This window comes from Phlebotomus papatasi, chromosome 3 (genome assembly GCF_024763615.1).
Source record: "Phlebotomus papatasi isolate M1 chromosome 3, Ppap_2.1, whole genome shotgun sequence".
NCBI classification, from domain to species: Eukaryota; Metazoa; Arthropoda; class Insecta; order Diptera; family Psychodidae; genus Phlebotomus; species Phlebotomus papatasi.
The window spans coordinates 41,967,762-41,992,616 of NC_077224.1; the positions used below are offsets into that span (position 1 = coordinate 41,967,762).

General features: G+C 32.9%; 1 protein-coding gene across 1 annotated transcript in view; it reads right to left on the bottom strand.

The window, feature by feature from the left end:
• The window catches only part of LOC129805692 (MLX-interacting protein), a 39,477-nt gene that overhangs the window by 12,814 nt on the left and 1,808 nt on the right, over positions 1-24,855 (bottom strand). The window contains exons 2-4 of the mRNA XM_055853775.1: positions 10,653-10,759; positions 4,817-4,887; positions 444-563 (exon numbers count right to left, since the gene is read on the bottom strand). Coding sequence (XP_055709750.1) covers positions 444-563; positions 4,817-4,887; positions 10,653-10,759 — 298 coding nt within the window. The remainder of the gene's footprint in view (positions 1-443; positions 564-4,816; positions 4,888-10,652; positions 10,760-24,855) is intronic.

Consider the following 24,855-nt stretch of genomic DNA (forward strand, 5'->3'; position numbering starts at 1 on the left):
TCCACATTATTAATTTTCATTTTAAAAATTCCTGAAATCCCAGAGATATTACATACGCCAAGAGATAATTTTAGCATTTTGGGGGTGTGAAAATGTTTTTCAGAAAATGGCTTTAAATGGAGAGAAAAAATCCTAATTTTACTTCCATCTTGTCATCATTATATGAGACAAACACTTAAAAGAAAAGAGGAGTTTTATGATAAGATAAGCCATCCACTGTACATGTCTTATAGGCGTGTTATGACCGTTATTAACCATGATGACTTCATACAACTCTCAATATACACAAAATTCTTACTACTGATAACACATTCTTCAAATTTGTTAGCATTTCTGCCCCCATATCCGTGCACCAAAGATTATCTCTTGTGTTTGAAAAATTCTGTGGGAAGAGGACAGTAAATGATCATTTTTATTTAGTTTTCTTTTTCTTTGATACTAACTGTGTCAAGTGCATTTGAATGTTCCAAGGTACGATGATGATGGAATCTTCGCCATTTCTTGTACTCTGCACTTATAACTAGCAAATCCCGCTTCCAATATTTTCCCTCTAGTACAACAGCCTAAATAAATTTAGAATAAGAGATAAAAGGGTCAAAAATAAAGTATTAAAATATTAATTTGTTATTCATTCAACTTGAAATTTATAATTTATGCCATTTGTTTTCAAATATTTTTTTTAACATAGATCATAATTTGATTATCTATGACTCAAATGAAAAGTCTCATGAAATCCTATAATTCGATTTTCGAACCTTCATTGTCAATTTCGAAAAACTGATTTTCAAAACTTCGATTTAAAACATATTGAAAATTATATTTCCGAGTTAGAAGAATTTTTAGTACACTCTCTGCTCTCAGAAATCCGGTTGACAGCTGTCAAACACTCAAGATATTTAAAAAACACAAAATTTATGCACAAAAAAATAAAAAATATGATTTTAAATTTTGAAATAAATATTTTTCATTTGATAAAACTATTAAAAGTATTATTTTTTTATTAGGGGAAACCTTTGTAGTTTTATACAGTTGCAGCTTCATAAAAGTCGATTTTTTTATTTTACTAAATGAATCTACACTGAGTCCCGGGATTATGCACATTTTCGGGACCGAAAAATATGCGCTAAATGGCTTTATGCATCGGGAAAATTTGCATACTAGCAGGCGATTTTTTATAAAATGGATTCCGTAGAACGAATTTCGCGCGGAGTCAAAGTAGTCAGAATAAAAAAATTCAATTGTTTCAAAGAAATGCATCAACAAATAGTACTCTTTGGCCAGAGCTCTTCAATAAATTGTTGGAATATTTCAAGTTTTTACCTTAATAAAAGAAATTAAAGTTTTATACTGAAAAATAAGCATAGTGTTTTCAAATTTCCCGCGTCACAAAATAGTATACATTCAGGCGTATTTCAAAAATGATTTCATAAATTGACTCCCAATGGTAGGCAAACTTGCATAATTTTATGTGCATCATTCCGTCAGGTGCATAATCCCGGGACAGAATGTAATTTATGGCCATATATTCTAATACCTAGTCCTACACTTCATATTCCCAGAAAAAAAATTGGATGGGATCTTGCAGGGGAATTCTGTAATTCTCGTGATATTGTCACGCGGGAGTTCGAAACCTGACAATGCTAATCGAGCTTTTTTTGTCATATCATATGAGTTCGAAAATGCAATTCATTGATTTTTTTAATAAAATTCCTTTACTTGATGATTTTATGAAAATACAGTACGTCTTGGTTGATTTGTTTAACAAAATTCATTGTCATTTAAATTTCCAGAAATTTCAAATAAGTGACTTCTGACAATGTCACGTGAGCTGAAATGGCAATGTCACGGTTACAGAATTGCATTTTCGAAAAAGTTCTCCTAAGATTCGAACCCAATTTGTCATATGCCATTGCCAGAGCGTTACAGAATTCCCCTCCTGGGATTTTTTCCCTAAATTCAAGAAGATAGTAAAAAAAACATTAACCTAAAAACAGTGCCCTGCAAAAGGGACCCAATGTTTTGCAATTGCGTATAAAAAATTTAATATTTCATGATCTAATTCCTGTATCACCTTCAACCTTTTTTTCCTGGAAAGCTCCATTCTAAAGCTACTAAATGAGCTTTTAAATTAAAGGATTTTTTGAGAAAGGTACAATATTTTTTTTTAGAGCCCTTTACAAAGAGGATGCATTGGGTGACTTGCCGGTAGTGTCGTAATGTCACTTTTTGATCTTAAATTTTACTTTACGCACAAGTTACGTTATGCAGTATAATGGTTCCCAGGTTATATAAGTCTTATTTGCATTATATTCTCTATGTTTTCTTCACAGCAGGGGTTTGTGGTCGTCGTCAAATCGAGTGGACTGTAGTTTTTTTTTGTAAATTCACTTTATTTTGTCATCGTCTTACAGCCGGCGAGACACGGCCAATTCCCGAGAGGATCTAGTAGAGTTAATAAGTTAAATTGATTGAAAGTCGTCCCAATTACTAAATAAATCGTCTTTGTCTTTACCTAATGAGACTTCAATATTCTTCTGGATATCTGCTTAAATATCTATCAAATCCGTCTGTCTCTATTTAATCAACCCATCGCAAAGAAAAGAAATACCCTCATAGATTCAATAGATAACATAATTTTACACCATTTTCGCAACTTACTCGAGAAAATAACCAAAATTCTGTAGTCGTCGTCGTCGTCACGCGTGTCTCGCCATTAAAGTTACAAAACGAAAAGACAAAATACCGGAAGGGCCTAAATGCCACAAAATATTAATTCATCGAATTTCCGTCAGATGGCTTCTGTCCACAACAACCCCAATAAAGACAATTTTGAACCAAACAGCGGCACATATAGAGACAATAAATAAAAATATATATTTTGCTTTACAAAATGGCTACCTAGCTTAGCGTAGGCCACATAAGCCGTAATTAGACTACACACCCTTGCTCTATCCTGCTTTAAAATTAACAAATTCGGAAATCGTCCCAACTTTACTAATACTAATAAGCAAAGTCGAATTTGGTCAAGAATTCACTTTCAGCGAAGTCTAGGCAGTTGCCTAGCTTATAAAATCGATCAAAACCGGTAGCCTAACTAAACATCTGTTATAGAGGGTTTATTCGGGTTAATATTTACGCAAAAATCTTTTGCTTATAGGGGGCTATTTTTGTGCCAAATTCACTAACATTGCTACCTTGGCAGCTCGGGAAAATCTAACTTTTGTAGCTTTGTAAAAGTATTAGTCAAAATTATTGACTACCAGTTTTGGAGATATTACACTGTTTTGGGTCAGACTGTGCAAGCCGCTCTGGAATATTTGGTTTATCTAGGGATAATTTAGGAAATTATCTCCTACAAACGACTAAGCAAGTAGATGATAGTTCCATCTGAACACACTGATGTGAAAATTTTGTACTGGTGGACAAATTTTGTACGTAGCTGAGCAAACCGGGGCAGCTTTGTAAAAAAAGCCACTAAATTTTCATTTTCCTGTAGAAGAAAATCTAAGGATTTCTAGGAATTTTGTGAGGTGGAATTATAAACTTAATAGGGTAAGTGTGCCAAATTTCGGCATAGTTGCATGCAAGCGTCAAAGTCTCAAGTTTGAAATGTAATATTTTAAATACAAATTGATTTTTTTTAATTCTTTTTCTGAAAGAGTGTTTCTTGAAACCTTGTAAAGAGTTTACCGTCTTTATTTACTCTAAAATCATTCTTAATACATTTTAAAATGAATAAAAATATAGACATAGCTTTGGTGCCCTATTTCGGCCACCCTCATTTTCATAGTTCCTTGCCCTTCGGGATTTCTTGCAATATCTTTTTCACGTCATCTCGTTTGTCAAAGCTACATTATTTGTTATTCTTTTGCATTGTATAATCTCTAGAGTACATAAAATCTAAAAGTTCATGGAAATTCGAGGAATAAAAAAGGTGGCCGAAATTGCAAGTTGGCCGGAATTTGGCAGACTTACCCTAAGACTTTTTTTTGACAAAGTGATATAATTGATTCAGCTTGTGTAGCATTTAGCAAAAAATATTGAAACTTAGATATCATTTTCTGTTCGAAACTGCAAAGGTTCCCCATATAGATTTTTTAAACTTTAAAAATATTGTAAAAGGGATTTTTCCTACACAAAATATTTCATAAAATTGTTCATGAATGCTTATGAATTCATGATGGGGACTTGCAAAGTGCTCTTAAATCGTAGAACCTACTAAAAAGTTCGTGAAAGTTTGTACTTTTTTCACAAAAATTGATCGTAGCACGATCATTTTACAAGATTTTTTTGTTTTTCTACAAATATGTATGTTCGTACAATTTCATTCGTCTGTGCCAAAACGTGACGAACAAATGACATAATTTGACCAACATTTTTCTGTGTGTTTACGAACATTTTCGAATAAACGTTTGTAAAAGAACAAAAAATTCTCGTCAAGTGCTCATGTTACGGACAATGTTTGTGAAAAAGACGAACTTTCTCACGAACTTTTTTCTTAATGGATCATAAGATTTACGACCATTTCGTAAGTCCCTAATAGGAATTTACAAATATTTACGAATAATTTTACGATTTTTTTCTCTGTAAATGTAAATCACTTTTCAAGTTATATTCTGGAAAAAATTAATATTAAACATTTAAATTTATTCAAAATCCTAAGAAAATTTATCTCTGTACCAAAAGAGTGAAGTGCATGAAAAAAAAACATCACAACATTCTCTTTATTTCTCTTGATAACCCTCACTTTTTCTGTTTTTTCTTTTTATTTTCCTCACAATAATTGAGTAATTATTTAAATTTTATACCAACTTACTTCTGGTTTATTGTGAATATCGCAGTCTAGTGGTGAAGCAAATTGACATAAAGTCTTTTTTCTCATGATAACTGCAAAAGAAAGTGTTAGATATTTATTAAGATTACAAAAACAAAATATTCTCGAAACTTGTGTAATATTTATTTAAAGAAATTATTTAAAAAAAAAAATTAAAAAAAATCACCAAACGATAGTAGAGAATCTTAAGACGTTTGCGCCTTAAGACGCTAAAACTGGGAAGTCTTTTGACCATGTTTGGGTGTATTTTGTGGGAGGAAAAGTTTTTGGCGGTTTTTCACACTTTTCCGCTGCGTTATGTAACACTTTTTTGACAGCCAACTCTACCAAAAATTGGAGCTTCTAAATGTCCAAGAAAGCTCCACTCCTTCTCACTCTCTCTCTCTCTCTTATTATCACACTTAACAACTAAATACTTTTAGGTTTCTTTTGTTATCCTCGTGAGTTAAAAAAAACACCTCATTAAAAAAAAAGAGAGACACCCTCACAGACAGCACAATATTGCTCGTCTAGCGTCAATTTCTGACTGACTCTAGCTCGGGAAAATCTTCAGTAACACGAGACATCGCAACAAGTGGCGAAATGATATTTATCAGCAATAGCACATAATAAATCGTGCTTAGAGATAAACTCGAAATTTGTATGAAGTGACGCGCATTCAAAAATGCTTACAAGCCTCTTTCGACTCAAACACATAGAAAACTTTTAATGAGCTTTATTTTTTTCTGTCTGTTACTCTTTAAGTGATTCCATAAACTGTTGCCGGTTTTTCACCAGATGGAGTTTAAAGCGTTGTAGGGTAAGCAAAAATAAAGTTGCATTTGACAACTTCGTATTGCACTATGATGAAATTAGCTGCAAATCTTTGCTTTATTGATTTACTTCTAACACTTTGTTCACAAATTAAACTTCCTAAAATAATGAGCATGTACTACTAAGCTCTCTCTGATGCCCGAACTACTGTCAACCACTACAAAAGCTGAAAAAAAAATTCACATGGGTTTTTGTCTGTCACTTTCAGTTTTAGTCCAATACTGGATATCGGAGCACTGAGTGTATTAAGGCTTAAACTGGAGCCAGTTTGAAATTCTGCTTCGAGCAAGACTAAAGAGTTTTTTAAGGTGGTCAAATTATTGATTAGTATCGTTGAAAACTGATTTCAAAATTTAAACTGGGTGTAATTTTTAATTCCTTTAATGCTCGGTTTGATGACATCGCCTACATCAATCAGGAAATCTACGGTACCTAATGCACTACTTGGACACTTCGACATTATCGTGAAGTTCACTGATCCGGTGCTTGTAGTAAGCCGGTAAGGGAAAGGCTGTCTATGCATACGCGGGAAATCTAGGGGGAGACTAATGGCTCCCTTGCCCCTAGCTGTTACACACCACCCTTTTCTCACAACTCTGTTCGCTCGCATTAGTACTCTAATACCGATATCTGAACTAAGGCTTAGCTATATGACTTAACTGTTCTAATTTCTTATCAATCACAATTTTTTGGAAAAATTTAACTTAGGATTGGATTATTAAAGATAAATGAAATATTAGGCTCTCAAAAAGCAATAAAATTGCTCGCTATTTAGGATTTTGAGGCCTTCGGGAACTGGGCTAAACCTCTAGTCTGAAGACCGTTTAAAGAACAGAACTTTCTCCGCCAAGTTTATAGGAAATCCTGACTTGACTTACCCGGTATTTGGGAAGGTCCTGGAGACTGTGGTTTACTTTCTCAGGATTTACCTCAAATCAAAAAGCAGAAGAACTTGGGGCTACAATAAGGTTCGTGATCGTGATCTCATCACAGATGAAGTATCAGGTATCGAAAGGGGAACTTTATCCAAAGATTTAGCCTGTATTTTCCTCAACGGAAATAGTCTCTAATCTGACACCAGTCTCTAACAGACCCCCCCGAGGACGAGGACGGATTTGTTAATTAAGAGGACGAAAAAGTCACAAGATATAGGGTAAAACGAACACCCATTGATGCTTTAAGAACCCGTGTCAGGATTTGTTTGTTGACACCCTTCCTACTCTGTACCATTTCTGATATGAAATTTGAACATCTCTATTTTTAGAAAAAGGTATATTACAAAAGTAACGTCATATTGCTTAAATTTTATTAGATACATTAAATAAATGTCAACATTTTGGCAAAAGTGTCAATAGGGGATTCCTGTCGAAGAGGTGTTCCTCCGACCGTGCGCCCTCCGATTCAACGTCCGCGGTAGTGACTATCACAGTGAGTACCAGGAGGGTACACTCTTAGGGATGGTGGCAGGTTTGCAGCGCCTGGTTATTTACACTCGAATTAGGACCACCGTCTCCGTGATTTCCCTCCATAGTTGTATTGTGTTGTATTATCGATTCAAGGAGAACGGAGGGTAATCGAGACCGAGAGAGGCCTGACCTTGGCCCCTCATGGTCTCCTATACGTTATGTGTTTGCCATGCCTTTTGGCCGGTAATTTATAAATAATTTATTTGTGACGTTCTTTTTATTTATTTACTTGAGATTATAATACTGAGAACAAGCAACCTAGTCCTTTCCCTCTATAAAGATCTGTGACAAGACGGTCCGTATTACGATTTTAGCGCGTTGTACCGATTTGTTATTTGAATGTGTTGTGTTGTCCACAGGTCCAAGAGTTATACAGGCTTCAGACCTAAAACAGTATTCAGACTAAAGGTTTAGCCCAGTTCCCGAAGGTCTCAGAATCCTAAATGGCAACCAATTTCATTGCGTTTTTTAGAATCAATTAGGTCGTTTGTCCTTTACAATCCAAACCTTGGTTATTTTTTCAAAATCTTGACTGATAAGAAATTATAACCATTAAGCCATATAAGCCTTAGGTCTGAAGCCCGTATAAGGCTTAGTCATGTGGCTTAACTGCTGTAATTTCTTATCAATCACGATTTTTTGGAAAAATTTGAGTTAGGGTCAGATTACTAAAGATAAATAACCTAAAAAGTTCTCAAAAAGCAATAAAATTGCTCGCTATTTTTAAGATTTTGAGAACTTCGGGAACTAGGCTAAACCTCTAGTCTGAAGACCGCTTTAGAGTTGGGGGCTGTGGTTTGACAACGAATCTTGCACAAAGAGGACTGGCAAATGCAGTGCCAGAAAACAGCCGCTCTCTGACAAAAAAAATAGTACCTATATCGGCCTAAGGGGTAAATTCAAAGTGCTTATTTTGCAGTACGTAGCCTTACTCTTTACTCTAGAATAATCGGCCAATGTACAGGATTTTTTGGCTACAAGAACTCACTTAAATTTGTTTTCGCGACCGTTGTTTGTCAATGAAGTTGTCCTTTACAACTCTTTTCCCGTGTCAATCAGTCGAGAATTATTTAAATTTCTTCTCTTTCATTTTGCTTATTTTTCTTTAAGATATTTTACTCTTTCGTAAACTCACCAATAAATGACTCGGGCCAACCCTATCTATTTGATAAATATCATATCATATCACTATTGCCTCACGAGTGATGGTAGGATGGAGGCAGAACTCTCGTCGCGAATCGGTCAGGCTTCTGCAGTTATGAGGGAGCTTGGCAGAAGCGTGTTGAGGAAGGCCGAGCTTAGTCGATCGGCTAAATTATCGGTTTTCAAAGCTGTGTTCATTCCTATTCTCACCTATGGTCATGAGATTTGGGTTATGACCGAAAGGGTAAGATCGCGAGTACAAGCTGCCGAGATGAGGTACCTTCGAGCGATTAAGGGAATCACTCGTCGAGATCGAGTGAGGAATGTGGCCGTTCGTGAGGAACTAAGAGTCGAGGAGCTGCTTCTTCGGGTTGAGAGATCACAACTTCGATGGTATGGACATGTTCAACGCATGAATGAAGAAAGATTCCCCAGAAAAGCTATGCAAGCCATTGTGAGGGGACCTCGACCTCGAGGCAGGCCTAGGACAAGGTAGCTGAATCAAATTCAGGATCTTGCATGGGAGCGCCTTGGGATCGAACTCGAACATCTTCCTGAAGTGGCGGAGGACCGACAGGCGTGGGCTGCTAGATTGGATGTCATGGGCCCGCGACCCCAATAGGGATAAGCGGTTGAAAATGAATGAATGAATGAATCACTATTGCCAAAAACGGACCGAAAAAAACTGTTTTTGAAGCGTGTGCTGACGATGAAAAATCGATTACTCACTATTACTTACGTTATTCGTAAGATACCAAGCGAGCTAGGACCGGTTCGGTGTTTCAAATGGTGTCCGGATCAAGATTGATTGCTTGTGAAGTTTGGTTAATTTTGGTAGGATTGAAGGGGAATTATCTCTTTTGATCTATTTTATAGAACAAATAGGCTGTTTGGATGAAGCAAACTATCGATTAGAAGAGGCCAGAATTGGCAAATCAGAAGGGAGTTTTATTAGGACAATGCTAGGCCACACACATCTTTAGTGATCCGCCAAAGCTTGGGGAACTTGGTTGGGATGTTTTAATGAACTTGCCTTACTGGTCTGACATTTTTAGGATTACCATTTCCTATATTTGACAATAAGAATAATGTATTCTATTTAACCTGATTGTATTACGGCGTTATCACACTTGCACATTAAAATTTTAATGAGATTAATATTAATTGTCGCTTGTGAGCGTCTAAATATGTTATTTGTTATTTGGGGTTTTTCTATTTATTGATAAAGAAGTGGACTTGGCCTGCAAAAATAAGTTTAAATTTATCTAAAGCATAAATATTTTTCACATTAAAAAATTAAAGAGAAAATCGCATTAATTTTTCGCATTAATGCTATAAATCAATTTATATCAAATTTTGCGGGCCAAGTCTATCTTTTTATCAACAAATAGAACAAATTTTAAATATAAAATTATTTAAATACAGAAATTACACATTTGGACTCTCAACAGCGACAATTAATGTAAATCATATTAAAATTTTAATGTGCAAGTGTGATAACACAGTTAACCTCAGTTATATTTAATGAGGTATTGAACATCATGCACTAACCGGCAACTCATTATGGAACTGCTGATTTGAGCTTGGAAGAAAAAGTTTACTAAAGTCTAAAAGAGATTAGCGGCGCTGTAATATAGGGAGAAATTTCCAGCAGTATTTATCTCAACTATAAAGCCTAATAAAGTGCATTTAAATCCAAATGTTGGAAGTTCATTTCAATAAAATTAAAGTACATTATGAATTTATATAGAGTTTTTCTCTTATCAATGTGTATCTCCTATGAGAGGGGCCTGTATACTACATTGATGAAGAGCTTCTACGAGTCATTTTCAATATCTCTCTTCAATACATTATGTAAAATGAAATACATTAAATAAACTGATAATACTAATCTCATAAATTGGTACGATTACTGATATTTTATTGGATTCTTCTTTCAATATTCTGTATGTTAAAACAATCCCTAACAAATTTCCAATCATTGACCAGAAGCATGATACTATTTACATTTTTTTTTCTCTCTTCCCATCCTAAATCAATCACTCACTTAGTGTCTGCGGACTCTTGGTCTAATCTTCAACCAATGAGCTTCCCACAAATAATCACATTGAGGAATCACCCATTTTATCATGATGTGAGAAAGCTCAATTATTTTATGAACCACAATGTTGAAGCATGATTTTTTCTCCAAAAAAAAAAGCTCAAATACACAAAGGATGAACAATATTAACTCATCCACAAAAAAATTAACTTCTTCAAAACCCATTTTCTTGTACTGGAAAATTTTATCTGCTAAAATGTAAATGATTTATGATTCAGATTATTTTCTCTACTATCTTTCGGCTATTTTTTTTTGTAGCAATATACATTGTATTTATTGTGAAATTTCTACTTACATTGCATGTGCCAACATCGCCATATCAAATTATTAAGGCGAATTTTATCCTTCCATCTAAGACGAATCCCTTTGAAGCGATTCCATTTAGGTGATGTTAGTTTTTGTCTAAAGAAAAATTAAGAGAATAAAATAAAACTTTTAAATAATTTACAAAAAAAAAACTCTAAATGAAGTATTTACAATATTTATGGAAGAGCAACTTCAATCATGTAAATACGTGACCGTGACTTTGTACGTTTATAGTTTGGTTTGGACTTTATGCATAGTTTGCTGTTACACATTCAAATTTGTCTTAATAGTAAAATTTTATTAATTTGCAATATTGTTTAATGAAATTTTAATTAAGGGCAAAATCACATTGACAGTAAAATGGTCACCGTCACCGTGAAAGCTTTACCGTACTTCGTTAATTTACGCATTTTCATTGCATTTTTTTTCGCAAATTCTCAATTACTATATTACCTTATCTCATACTCGGTGACACTAGGTGAAAGTAATATAAGAAAATTGAAGAAATAAACGGGAAAAAGCAATAAACGGTAAGCAAAAAAACTGTGGCGAAAAATCCTACAGTTGTTTTTGCTCACCGTTTATCGTATTTGCGTTTTATTTTTTCAATTTTCTTATATTATTTTCACCTAGTGCCACTGAGTATGAGATAAGGTAATACGGTAATTGAGAATTTGCGTAAGAATTGCAATGAAAATGCGTAAATTTACGAAATACGGTGAGCATTTTACTGTCAACGAACTCAAAGAGAGAGGAGTTATATAATCGACTTTTTTTCCAACTTGTCCCCGCTCTGGAGCTTAAAAAGATATCAACTTCCGGTCTTCGGTGATCTTCAATCCAATTTCCAATCTAATTTTTCAATCGATTTAGTTAAATTTGGATTGCTTTTGTAAAGGTCTTGAAACTTCCAATCAGAGTGTATCGCTCACAATAGGTAATGAATCGGTTAAGTACACGTAAATGACCTAGGGTAAGTGTGTCAAATTTCGGCATGGTTGCATGCAAGCGAAAAAGCCTCAAGTTTGAAATGTAATATTATTAATACAAATTGATTTTTTTTGTTACTTCTTTTTAAAAAGTGTTATTCGGAACCTTATAGACAGTTTATTGTCTTTATTTTCTCTAAAATCATTCTTAATGCATTTGAAAATGAATAAAAATGTAGACATAGCATTGGTGGTCTATTCCGGCCACCTTCATTCTCATACTTCCTTGCCCTTCGGGAATTCTTCCAATGTGTTTATCAGATCATCTTGCTCTTCGAAGCGATAATCTTTGTTATTTTCTTGCATTGTATATTCTCTAGAGTACGTAAAATCTAAAACTTCATGGAAATTCGAGGAACAAAAAACGTGACCGGAATTGCAAGCTGGCCGAAATTTGGTACACTTACCCTATCTGTTTTAAATATTCTTTTTCTGTCCGTAACATTGTTACACATCTAGAGGCCAAGCGGTAAGAGATCCGAACTTCTGATCTTCGGGGGACCCCACCATAAGTTGACCCAGGGATCATTATGATTTTTATTTCCCCCCTGTCCCATCCATCCCCACCAGAACCATGTTTTTTCAATGATTTTTGGATATGTTTTAGAGGTAGTCCAGCGAAACAATTAGTTCAAACATATCTCTGACTGGAAAATTCGTAATTTTGAAAGGTCAATAACTTTGGAGGGATCTTTTTTTAACCGATTTGGTTAAATTTGGATGTTTTGAAAAGGTACAGTAAACTCTCGCTTATTCGCCTCTTTTAATATCAGGCTACTTTTTAATTTGGGTAGCAGTTAAATTCGAAAAAAGTCTGTTGATATTTTTCAAGTTTGATTATGATTATCAAATGAAGCAAATGAGCTGAAATTTTCCATGGTTTGACTTAGTTTTGATATGATTTTCATGTTATTTACAATGTATTTGAGTACGTACACTCAATACGTGCATGCATATGAATAAAAATCGTTGCATCAAAAAGTTTGTCGTCCGAAATTTTCTCTAATTCGATTGAAATTTTGGATCCAAATGCCCGAATATAAGAGAATCTACTGTATTTAGTTTAAGAAGTTTATAGGATCCGCAGAGCCCTGAGCCCTGAGCCCTGAGCTCTAAGACTGTCTTTAGACTAGAGGTTTAGCCTAGTTTCTGAAGGTTTCAAAATCCTAAATAGCAATCAATTTAATTTTTTCTTCTGATGCAAATAGATTAATTCTTTTTAATAATCCATTTCTGTCAAAATTTTCCAAAAATTTTTGACTAATAAGAAAAATATATGGCTCATGGCTAAGGCTTAGATCTGAAGCCCATATAAGATATTCAGTGTAGTAATGTCTAGTAATATCCCGAAGAGTCGACTTCTCAAAAAATTATGAAAATTAGTCTGCGCGTTCGACTTCTTGAGGATATAAAATTTTATAATTCAAGAAGTATATTGCTTTAAAATTAAAAAAAAAATTGAGGAGTAAGCACTACAATTATTTAAGCAGAAAAAATAGTTTTTCTTAGACTTCTTAACCCTTTAACAACGAGGCAGTTTTCGTTGACCGAAAATCAGCAATAAAAATCAAACCGATAAAAACAAAACTTGTGAAACGTCTTACATACCTTCGAAAAGCCAACAGAGTCTGAATTGGTGAATTTTTTGCCTCTATGAACGATAGGGACAAAAATAGCCCAAAAATTTAAATTTTTTTTCTGACGATACCAATGACAGATAATTTTCACTTTAATGAAAAATATTATGTTTGAGTATTGTAGTTTCTTATTCCAAAACGATTTGGCTTAAAAAAATTGTAAGTATAAAAAATAATTAAAATCAATTTTCAATTTGAGAATTTAAAAATTCGTGATTTTTTAGCTTAAAAATTTACTATAATAGCAAATAGCTGTAGACTAGACTTGCAAAAAATATCCTAGATTCCTTCAACCTTCTACTTTGCAATTACGTACGAACATAAGAAAAAATAACTTTAGGTAGTAGTCAAGAAAAAAAAAATTCTTTATGGGACACCGGTGTTCCAATCGTCCTTAAAGGGTTAAACAAATCGTGGAACAAAAGCTGGTAACAATTCAAAAGAGAAAAGTTTTAAAATGTTTATTTTATGTATATCTTGATAAGGGTGTTGGAATTTAAACTCCAAATGAAATTCACATATTCCCCTTTGTAATCATAATAATCAGTAATATGATTTTTTTGGTCTAGACAACTATTTTTTCAATCTTATGAAAACCATTCAATTAATTTTAATAGAGAAAAGGAAAATAATTTTACTGAGCAATTTATCTGGGATTCTTTTTAATAAAAATTTCTGACAAATTTGGTAATCAGATATTCGTCGAAATACCAAACAACTGTTAAACATCTGAATTTATCCAGGAATTACCAGCACATTGTTTAAATGAGAAAATATGGGACCGTAAAAAAAAACAAACAAACACGATTTAGAACAATAAATAGAAATAAACTTCTACGCAATTGATATTACATTTAAGAATATCTCCTAATTGCCGCTTGTTGAGAGAGATAAAATGAAAGTTGAGAAATAGAGTTGATAACTTATTGAAATAGTTTAAGTAAATACTAAATTTTCAGATTACACTACTACAAGGTCATACAACTACAGAGTCTTAATAGATTCTAAATATCTCCCTCATAAAAAGTTGTAATGCATTATCTTCAATTGCATCAGAAATGATGCGAAAAAACAGAAAGACACTTGAGTGAATTTACGCTAAAGTTGCAATATTTTTTTTTCTTTTAAATAAATTTCTTTTGCCGTCGCGTTTTGCATGGAGTGTGCTGGGTATTTGAAAGACAAACAGTAGACAGAAACCAGGAATATGATCATGTTTTACTGAGTGACGAAAAAAAAAATTGTTTATCAATTTGGAAGTTTATTTGCACGATTTTTTTTTCGAGTGAGTTGAAAGTGAAATAAAGTTTCTGCAAATTCGTTTAACATTGAAAAATATTTTTGGTTTGCTTCATTTGCTCTTTTTCATCCTTTTACTTAAAATTTCATTGACATTGTTTGACACTCAAGATAGTGCACTTCACCTGTTGTTGGGTAAATAAAAACTTCTTGAAAGTCACACAATAAGGTGTGACTTTATTGATTTAAAAGCTCTTTAAATTTTTGTATATCAATTGGAAATTGTATATAATAAATAACGATAATTTTTTTTAAAATATTTTTTTATGAAACTTTTCAATTTTATTTATTTGTCAATTGTATCTCTTCAAGTATGGACAATAAAAAGGATTTAACTGATAAAAGAAAGCTTTAACTGCACAAACAACCTATGATAAAAAAAAAACAATTTGATTTGAGTGCGAATTTATCAATAAAAAAAATGAAACATTATCTATTTTGAAACTGAAGTGTCATCCTGATAAAAAAAAGATAACCAAGTATTTTATTAAGTGTCACAACAATACACTCAGTATTTTAATTATTTTAACAACTTCATCTCATAAAGTTCTCTGGCACAAAATAAAAAGGTCATTAGACTCATATTAGACATTAACCAGGTGTATTAAATGACTTTTTTTCTTCACTCACTTCAAAAACAAAAAAAAAATTAACAACTTTTATTGAGAAGAATTCACCAGTTTTATCTCAAGATTATTAAATAAATAGACTTTTAATCCAGGAGCAACTGAGCAAAAAAAAACTTCTTAGTATGGCGTTCAAATCAACTGACTTGAGACTAGTGATCAAATTATCAAATTGTGAAGATCAAACAAGTCCTTGGATGTCAAAGAGTCGTATTTTGAATAAATTTCCTATATACCGAAGAAAAAAAAATTATATCAATAGTGAAGTGATAAAAAATTTTATGATCTTTTTATGGTTTTATTTTTTGAGAAAAGATAAGTTTTGCCTGGCAGAAGAGTATGACATTTCTTTGTTTCTATATATCACACACAGAGCCAGAGTCAAACGGAAAACTTTATAATAAATATGGAAATGAGACAAGTTTTACCATTAATTAAAAAAAGAAGTGAACGTCATCAAGTTCGCTAGTAACAACGATTGACTTACAAAAGAAGCACTATAAGGTATTGGAATAGATTATGGCTAATATTGTATATATAAGCCATCTCCTAAGTGTTCCATTTTTGAACAACTTAATGCGGTATTTAGTAGGGGAAAGTCGTCTGCCTTCAAACGAAAAATGGAGCTCCAAATTTAAGATTTTTTTCTGAAGAATCCACAAAATGGATTTTTTTCTACTATACCAAAAAATTCTCTTCTTCAATCGGCGTATATGATTACCTCATTTAGCACTTGCAAGTTCTCAGTTTTTCCTTCTGAGGAAATTGAAAAAGTGATGTCGATTTGTATGAAGGCAGCTGGCATAGTCTGCCTTTAAACGCGAGTCAGCTGCCTTTAAATGTTTTTTTTTCACTGAGAATATTGAATCAATAAAACTAAATGGGCTATAAATGATTAGATTGAAGCCTAACGCACTCACTAAAATCATCACTGCAGCCAAAAGACATTAAACAATAACTTTTCTTCACATTTTTCTGAAGCACTGTTTTGCACTTGAAAATTTGGAAGAAAAAGCCATTGAAGTTGACAATTGTCAACTTGAAACATCCTTGCCGGAGCAAGATAGCAGGTTATAAGTATTTTTATGACGTTCGTCAGAGAAAAGTAGGAGTTCGATTTCACATGTTTTGATGTATGGAAAGATAGGATTTAAAGGCACACGACATTAGCATTTAAAGGCTGCTGCAGGGTGATATTTGCAAATTTTTGCCACCCACAAAAATTGTGTCATCTGAACAAAAATGTATTAACAGAAATATTAAGCCTGATTAACCTTCTATGTGTCACAATGGAAGATTTATTTGTAAAATGATTTTTACTATGAAAAATCACATGATTTGTAGAACATCAAAATTACAGTTTTTAGAGCTCATTTTCATTTCTTTTGATCTAGCATCTAGGAAATAGGAGCTAGGCTCTCCATTTTTTGATGATTTGTGAGGATGATGGATAGCTACCTAATAGTTAATAGAATATAATTTATGCTTTTGAGAACAACGAAAAAATCGCAACATTTGAAGGCTGCTGCATTTAAAGGCAGACGACTTTCCCCTATAGGGGTTTAACCCAGTTCCCGAAGGTCTAGAATTCATTTTTTTGAGAAATGGTTCCGAAAATCGGCAACCAACGGTCGAATTTTCAAATTATTTTTTTTTTAATTTTGTTCTAAAGTTACTCTTTCATTGTGATAATTTTTACGAACTTTAGTTCAATGTTAATTGTATTTATATACAGAGAAATCGTCAATCAGAGCAAATGACACTCAAATCATCCAGTTTTTTCTCAGTGGAGATAGGAAAAATTTCTGCCTCCACCCAGAATCGAACTGGAGACCTCTCGTTAACTAGACGAGTGCTCTTTCATATACCAAAAGTTGGAATTTCTAAAATATTTTCTGCACAATAAATTATTATCAGAAAAAAAGCCTATTTTTTGACCTGAGAGACCCATGTAACCCCTTAAGTTTGAATCAGATTCTGAGACTCGTTGAAGCCACGAATGCGACTGTCCTCACCAAAATCTACATCCTGGAACTTTTGGGTTCCAGGATGGAGATTGGAAAAACAGGAAAAACAACAAGGTTCTCGATTTCGTAACTTTTGTGTTAATGGACAAAGCTATAACGTTAGAACTCTGGCATATCGGTTACCACTCTCTTTTCATTAAGAATGAATGTGAAAGGTTGCAGTGATGTGAATTTTTGTCTTTGTTTGCAAAGAGCTAGTTCGCCATTTCTTAGCCATAAGATAGGTAATTATTAACCTCATGAGATGACATGAGAAATGGTAAAGCAGCTTTTTGAAAACAAAGAGAAAATTCGAATCGTTTGAAAGTTCACTGTGTTCGAACCATGCCTACATTCCCCTTAGGATTACCTGGAGGGGAATTCTATAATTTTCGTGGCATTGTCACGCGGGAGTTCGAAACCTGACAATGCCAATCGAGATTTTTTTGTCATATCATATGAGTTCGAAAATGCAATTCATTGATTTTTTAATGAAATCCCTTTACTTGATGATTTTATGAAAATACAGTACGTCTTGGTTGATTTGTTTAACAAAATTCATTGTCATTTGAATTGCCAGAAATCTCAAATATGTGACCCAAATATCTGACAATGCCACGTGAGCTGAAATGGTAATGTCACGACTATAGAATCGCATTTTCGAAAAAGCTCTACTAAGATTCGAACCCAATTTGTCATATGGCATTGCATGTAACGCTCTGGCAATGCCATATGACACATTGGGTTTAAATCTCAGGAGAGGTTTTTCGAAAATGCGATTCTATGTAACCGTAGCATTGCTATTTCAGCTCACGTGACATTATCAGAAGTCACATATTTGAGATTTCTGGCAATTAAAATGACAATGAATGTGGTTAAATCAACCAAGGCAGACTGTATTTGCATAATATCACTAAGGCATTTCATTAAAAAATCAGTGAATTGCATTTTCGAACTCATATGATAAGACAAAAAAAAAAACTCGATTGGCATTGCCAGGTTTCGAACTCACGCGTGACAATGCCACGAAAATTACAGAATTCCCCTACTGGTTTCTTTTATTCCTAAAGTGATTCTTGAAAATGGGAACACCTTCAATACCTCTACTAAGTTTATTGGACAAAGGAATGTCCTTCCATCCTAAGTCCTTCAATTCACGAATAGTACGGTTAGTGTATCAAATTTCGGCATAGTTGCATGCAAGCGTCAAAGTCTCAAGATTGAAATGTAATATTTTTAATGTTTTTAATACAAATTGATTTCTTGTTACCCCTTTTTAAGGAGTGTTGCTTGGAACCTTGTAGACAGTTTATTGTCTTTATTTTTTCTAAAATTATTCTTTATATATTTTAGAATAAATAAAAATGTAGACGTAACTTTGGTGGACTATTTCGGCAACCTTCATTCTCATAGTTTCTTGCCTTTTCGGAATTCTTTCAAAGTATTTTTCACATTATTTCTTTCATCTAAGCGACATTTTTTTGTTATTTTTTGCAATGTATAATCTCTAGAGAGTGCAAAAAACTATAAATTCATAAAAAAATGAGGAACAAAAAAGTGGCCGAAATTACAATCTGGCCGGAATTTGGTACACTTGTCCTAGTTTAAAAATGAAAGAGAAAATAACTTGCGTTCTAACAAACATTTTGACCAAAACCTTTTTTTGTTTTGTCCGTTTTGGAGAGAAATTTCAGATAACAGTTCAAATATTCAATTTTAAACTCATTTTAATCACAATCTGTTTTAGTTTAAAACGGACAAATGGGACAATTAAGATTTACGAATTTTAAAAATTCACATCTCTATTCCTTGGGCACTCAATGGGCCAAATGGTAGAGCACTCGCGTTATGATGCAGGTGCACCGGGTTCGAATCGTTTCGAATACGATCTCGATTTTTAGGTCACCAAACATTTTTCTGGTGTTAAAGGTGTTCGATTTGAATATAGTTAGGTTCACTGCACTTGATTCCTCGTGACATGGCACTGACAATACTATAAGCAATGTATAAGGTGAAATAATAAGGGATATCTGAAAAATATTGCTTGCACGAAGGCGTTCCTCTATGCCCGTTTCTCGGCTTTAAGAAACGGCTTATTGGGATACTCATGAGGATTTAGTCAAATCATTATTTTGATTAGATTTACGTTAAGCTATTTGTCGGCTTAAGGTGTATATACGTATGTCGTGCAGAAGGTCTGAAGCCCGTAATATACTAGCCCATTTCTTTGTAATCAAACTTTTAAACAAATAACATGTTCATTATGGCCATAAACGTAGCCTCCATTGTATACCAATGTTGACAGAGATGATATTAAGGTTATAAAATAAAAATTGAAGCAGAACCAAGCGAAAACACTCATTTATATTTTTCATTGTTCCGGTATGAAAATGATAATAAAATGTGGAATGTGTGAGTGGTTTGTTTTGCGAGGTGCGCGATCAATTTGTGCGATATATTTGGAGGCTTGTCTCCTTCATATTGGACGTGCCTCCTTCTCACAATTATAAGCCAGAAGAGTGTCCACTAGTATTGTAAACACTTTCAGAACATCTCCCAGCAGCGAATCTGTCCCCGCACTCTAAAAATGCTAATTCAGTGGCTCAAACATCTCTGCATGATGTGCTTGTTTGCGTTTGGAATGCTTGCGATACATTGTATGCATTGCCATCATCAATAAATGAGCTTGATCTGCTGTATATGATATGTCTGATATTAAATCAACAGCGTAAATTTATGTTAGTTACAGGAAATTTAAATAAATTTTTAGATCATTTTTTTTCAGATCTCTCTCCAATACCCAAAGAGTTTTTCAAAATATTTTATTCACTGAATTTAGGTACTCTTTTCGTTTTATTCGTGCTCTACAATTTTTCCCAAATTGCATAATAAAAATAACACAACATTAATTACCTAAACCTAGTTACTTCGATAAGCAAATAAATGGGTTTAGAAATTTACATAAATAAACTTTCATTGTTTAATGGAATTCAGGGAACTTATTTAAATTTAAATAGGGATTTGTATAAATTAAAATTCTAGAAGTGATCAATTTAGATAGAAACTAATAAAATATGAATTTAAAATTCTTAAGAATATAAAAATTATTTGGTTAAAAAATAAAAAAAGCAAATCTTTTTTTTCTAGGGAAATAGGGAAATATTTCGGACAGCTTGTAATAAAATATCGTCCACTTTCAGCGAAATAGTGAAACTTCGCACATTAAATTTATTAAAATTATGGAATTGTTTTTGAATATTTAAAAGCGTTTTTCTTTAAATATTATTGATTTGATAATTATTGATTTTGGACAAATTCTTGCTTACAATCTTCCTCAGTTCAGGTAAAGAACAAATTAATATTTTTAATAAGCAAAAGTTAAATATTCGTTGAATGATATATTATTTTATGTTTAGAATGTTGGTCCTGCAGATTTATACTGAGATTTCCCCAGGCAAATTAAGCTTTTATTGAAAAAAAAAAATAGACATTTTTTCAAGTGTTCACCAAGGAGGTTATTTGTTTCTAATATCGTTCACTTTTTTGTTTCCCAAAATTTCACAAGGTGTGACTTTTACAAATTCTGGTTTGTATAATGCTTGAAGGAATAAAAAAGGAACAACTTAGCGATAATTTAGGAAAAGCCTGAAAAGCACTCAAATGGCAAAATTGATGTTGTACGATATTACATACAAAATGAATGATATTACTTATAGTTGTGTCTATAATTTTTAATCATCTTTAAAGGCACTAGAGAAATTTATGTCCATATTTGTCATTTTTGAAGAAAATTTTGAAATTTTTCCCACGCAATTTGCTTCAATATGGGCATAAATTTCTCCAGTGTGTAGAGAACATAATTTATTAGGTATTATGTGGGAGAAAAAAAAAGATGATGAACTACTTTTCAAGTTTTCAATCAACCCTTTTGGAATAGTTTTAACAAAAAAATCAATTGTTTCTTGAAAAAATAATATTTTCTTTAATTTATTTTTTGTCTTTTTTCACAAAATTGTAACAGAATAAAAGGTTTTAGAATTCATACTTTTTGAGTCATTTTCCTTCAAAAATTGCTTTTTTTCTGCAGGAAAGCGCCTCTTATTCAGAGAAATGTCAAATTGAGATTTTTGACAAAGGAGAGATGACAAAGCGTCTCAGCTTTGCGGAATGCTCGAACTCACGAGATAGAGCTCTCCGTGAATTAGTTTTTCGCATGATCTTTTGGTATTTTTATTGATCTACTAGAAATATAATTGATTAGTAAATCACTAAAGCATTTCAAAATCAAAAATTGGTAAAGAAATGATCATTCTAGAAAATAAAAATACGAGAAAGATAAGTCAGTTACGCATATTTAACCGATTCATTATTGATTTCAAGGACTTTACAAAAAATCTAGATTTAACTAAATCGATTGAAAAAGAAACCCCCTAAAGTATAGTAAAAATTTTAACCTTCAATAATTCAAGATGGCGATTTTTCTAGGTCAGAGGCATGTTTAGACGTAATGTTTACCTAGACTACCTCCAAAACATATCCAAAAATAAAAGAAATCGTAGGAGCCGTTTTCGACAAAAAAAACTAGGTTTTGGAGGGGTAGACAGACGGGGGGTGTGAGGGAAAAAAACACGTCTGAAGATATTGTTCTTTATTGAAGGAAAACCAAAGATCGGAAGTTGATATCTTTTACCGTTTAAACTCCAGGACGGTGACAGATGAAAAAAGTGGATTATCTAATTGCTGTCTCTTTAAGTTCGAGCAGCAAATAATGGTATCAGTTTGTACAGGTCTTTGAGGCATTATTTTGATTTATTTCAAAGTTTGTTCTGATTGCACAAACCTATCTTCTCCTTATTAGTCAAGATCGAGAACATTTCATAGTTTAATATTTTAGTACTTAATATCCAAATATAAAATTATTTAAAAGGCTCTAGAGAACTTATTTATCAATCAAATGGAGTTAATGTTCGGACTCGTTGGGAAAAGGTCTTGGACTTTCAGATAAACCTGTAGGGGAATTCTGTAATATTCGAGGTATTGTCACGCGTGAGTGCGAAACCTGAAAATGCCATTCGAGCTTTTTTTGCCATATCATGAGTTTGAAAATGCAATTCATTGAATTTTTAATGAAATCCCTTTACTTGAAGAATTTATGAAAATACAGGACATCTTGGTTGATTTGTTTAACAAAATTCATTGTCATTTAAATTGCCAGAAATCTCAAATATGTGACTTCTGACAATGTCACGTGAGCTGAAATGGCAATGTCACGGCTACAGAATCGCATTTTCGAAAAAGCTCTTCTAAGATTCGAACCTAATTTGTCATATGGCATTGCCAGAGCGTTACAGAATTCCCCTCCTGAATCGCTAATGAACCGGTTCATAACCGATAACTATTTTTTATCAGAAATTCAAGTATATTATTCCAAAGGTATTGGCGAAGAACACCATACGCTCTGGCGGAAATCGTCCGAAGTAATTTTTTAGAACTATATTGTTTTTGAGTACTAAAGAGATTGTCAAGTTTGTCAAGTCAAATCATCATTTGGAGCATCAATTGGAGTTTAAAGTTAAGAAGTCTGCATTTATCTTTCGAATTTAATTATCATTTTGCTTTAAAAGTTGTGTAAAAGAAAGATTAGTTACCAATCTCGTGAATAAAGAAGTGATATCTGGAAAATGGATTCTTTTTCACCGGATATATTATTTCTCAGTCTTTACATTCAGATATCTGGTTTGAATATTCTCTGGGAAGTATCACAGAACGATTTACTTAACACAGATTATTTCTAAATAGGTAAATTATCCAGGTATTTTGGGCAATGTTTTCAGTAATTTATAAATTTGGTTTCAATCGGTTGTGAACCGGTAATGAACCTGGTGTGAACAGATAAGTAATTTATGTGTGAAAATTGAGTCTATTACTATATTTAAACTGTTATGGCGGACCTTTTGAGTGACTTATAAATCGGTTCAAATCGGTTGAGAACCGGCAAATGGTAAATGATGCGAAAGTACTTTTAACCCTTTAACAACGAGACACTTTTTACGGACTGAAAATCAACAATAAAATTTAAACTGAAAATCATAATCAATGATAAATTTTACATCTAACCTTCGAAAGTCCTATAGAGTCTGCTTCGGTGTATTTTGTGCTTCTATGAACGATAGGGACAAAAATAGCCCAAAACTTAATAAATTTTTCTGACAATACCAATGAATAATATTTTTCGCTTTAATGAAAAATATTATACGCATGAGTATTGTAGTCTTTATTGCCAAAAGGGTTTTGCTTAAAAAAATTGGAAGTATAAAAAATAAATAAAATAAATTAGCCGTAATCACTATGGCGTTGTTATCTCGTAATCTCCGTAATCTGTTATCTTGTTATAATTTTTCATTTATAAAATACATTACGAGAACATAACGAGATAACGATATTACAAGATAACAGCGCCATAGTGAGTACGGCTATTATAAATTTGAGAATTTAAAAATTCGACATTTTTGAGCTTAAATATTTAGGGTAATTGGCCTAAAGCGAGACAGTTTGGAAAGTTGGACAAAGCAATGTGGAATGTGAGACACCTCCTTAAAAACTTGATAATAAATCATTTAAATATTTCAATTTTCGATAAAAAGATTATTAAACCTAATTTTATGATTATTTTAGAAGTTAAAAATCAAAAGTCGTTATTAAACAATCAAAGAGTGACTTGCATGAAGAATTTAAAAAGTGTATTGCATGCGTGATATTCATAACCTTCACACGGTAGTTGTCATTTTCTCTGTTTCTTATGGAAGTTGCTAGGAGAATATCAAAATGTTTTGTTTAATTTTTCGGCATAATTTGTGAAATATTGTTAAGTCCGCAGTGAAAATCGAAGGACATACATCCATTTAAAAGGTGAATAAAAAATATTTGTGAAATATTACATTTAAAAAGGAGAGAAAAGTGATTTAATTTCGTGTTGCTTTCAAAACAAGTTTTATGAAATCTTGGACAAGTTGATTTTGTGAAAGAATTTGGTGGTTTTGTGCAGTGAAATAATGTTAACAAGAACAAAGATCCTTAAGTATCCGGAGAAATAGTTGCAACAGCAGTTAGCAGCTGATAAGGAGAAAATCTCCTGGAAAAGGCTGCAAAGATTTCCAGATTCCGAATTGGATAGTAAATATCTCAAAAACACCTGGAGAAAAACAAATAGGAGCCTCTACAGAACTCCGAAAGCAAGTGGAAAAGATCCTGGCCGGATTAGGTATCCAAATCTGTTAAAAAGTTGCATCTGCTTGAAAACTATAACTGCTGGACAGCGCGAGGCGTCTGTGAAATTTACAGAACCTCTTTTTGGTTGGACGTCCAGGAAGTTCTTGGTAATTAGCGTTCCTTAACTGTTACCCGGACATAAAGGAGGGATTAGCATAACCATCAAATGTGCAAGTATACAGAGATAACCCTCATCATTTGATTTTCTACATATTTTGTATGATATTTTGTCATTAATATCACTATGTCCAACTTTCCAAAAGTTTTTGTCCAACTTTCCAAAAGTTTTTGTCCAACTTTCCAAATTTTTTTCCATCTTTTCAAAATGTGTTATTTTTTAATTTCCGTCAATTTTCCGATTATTCG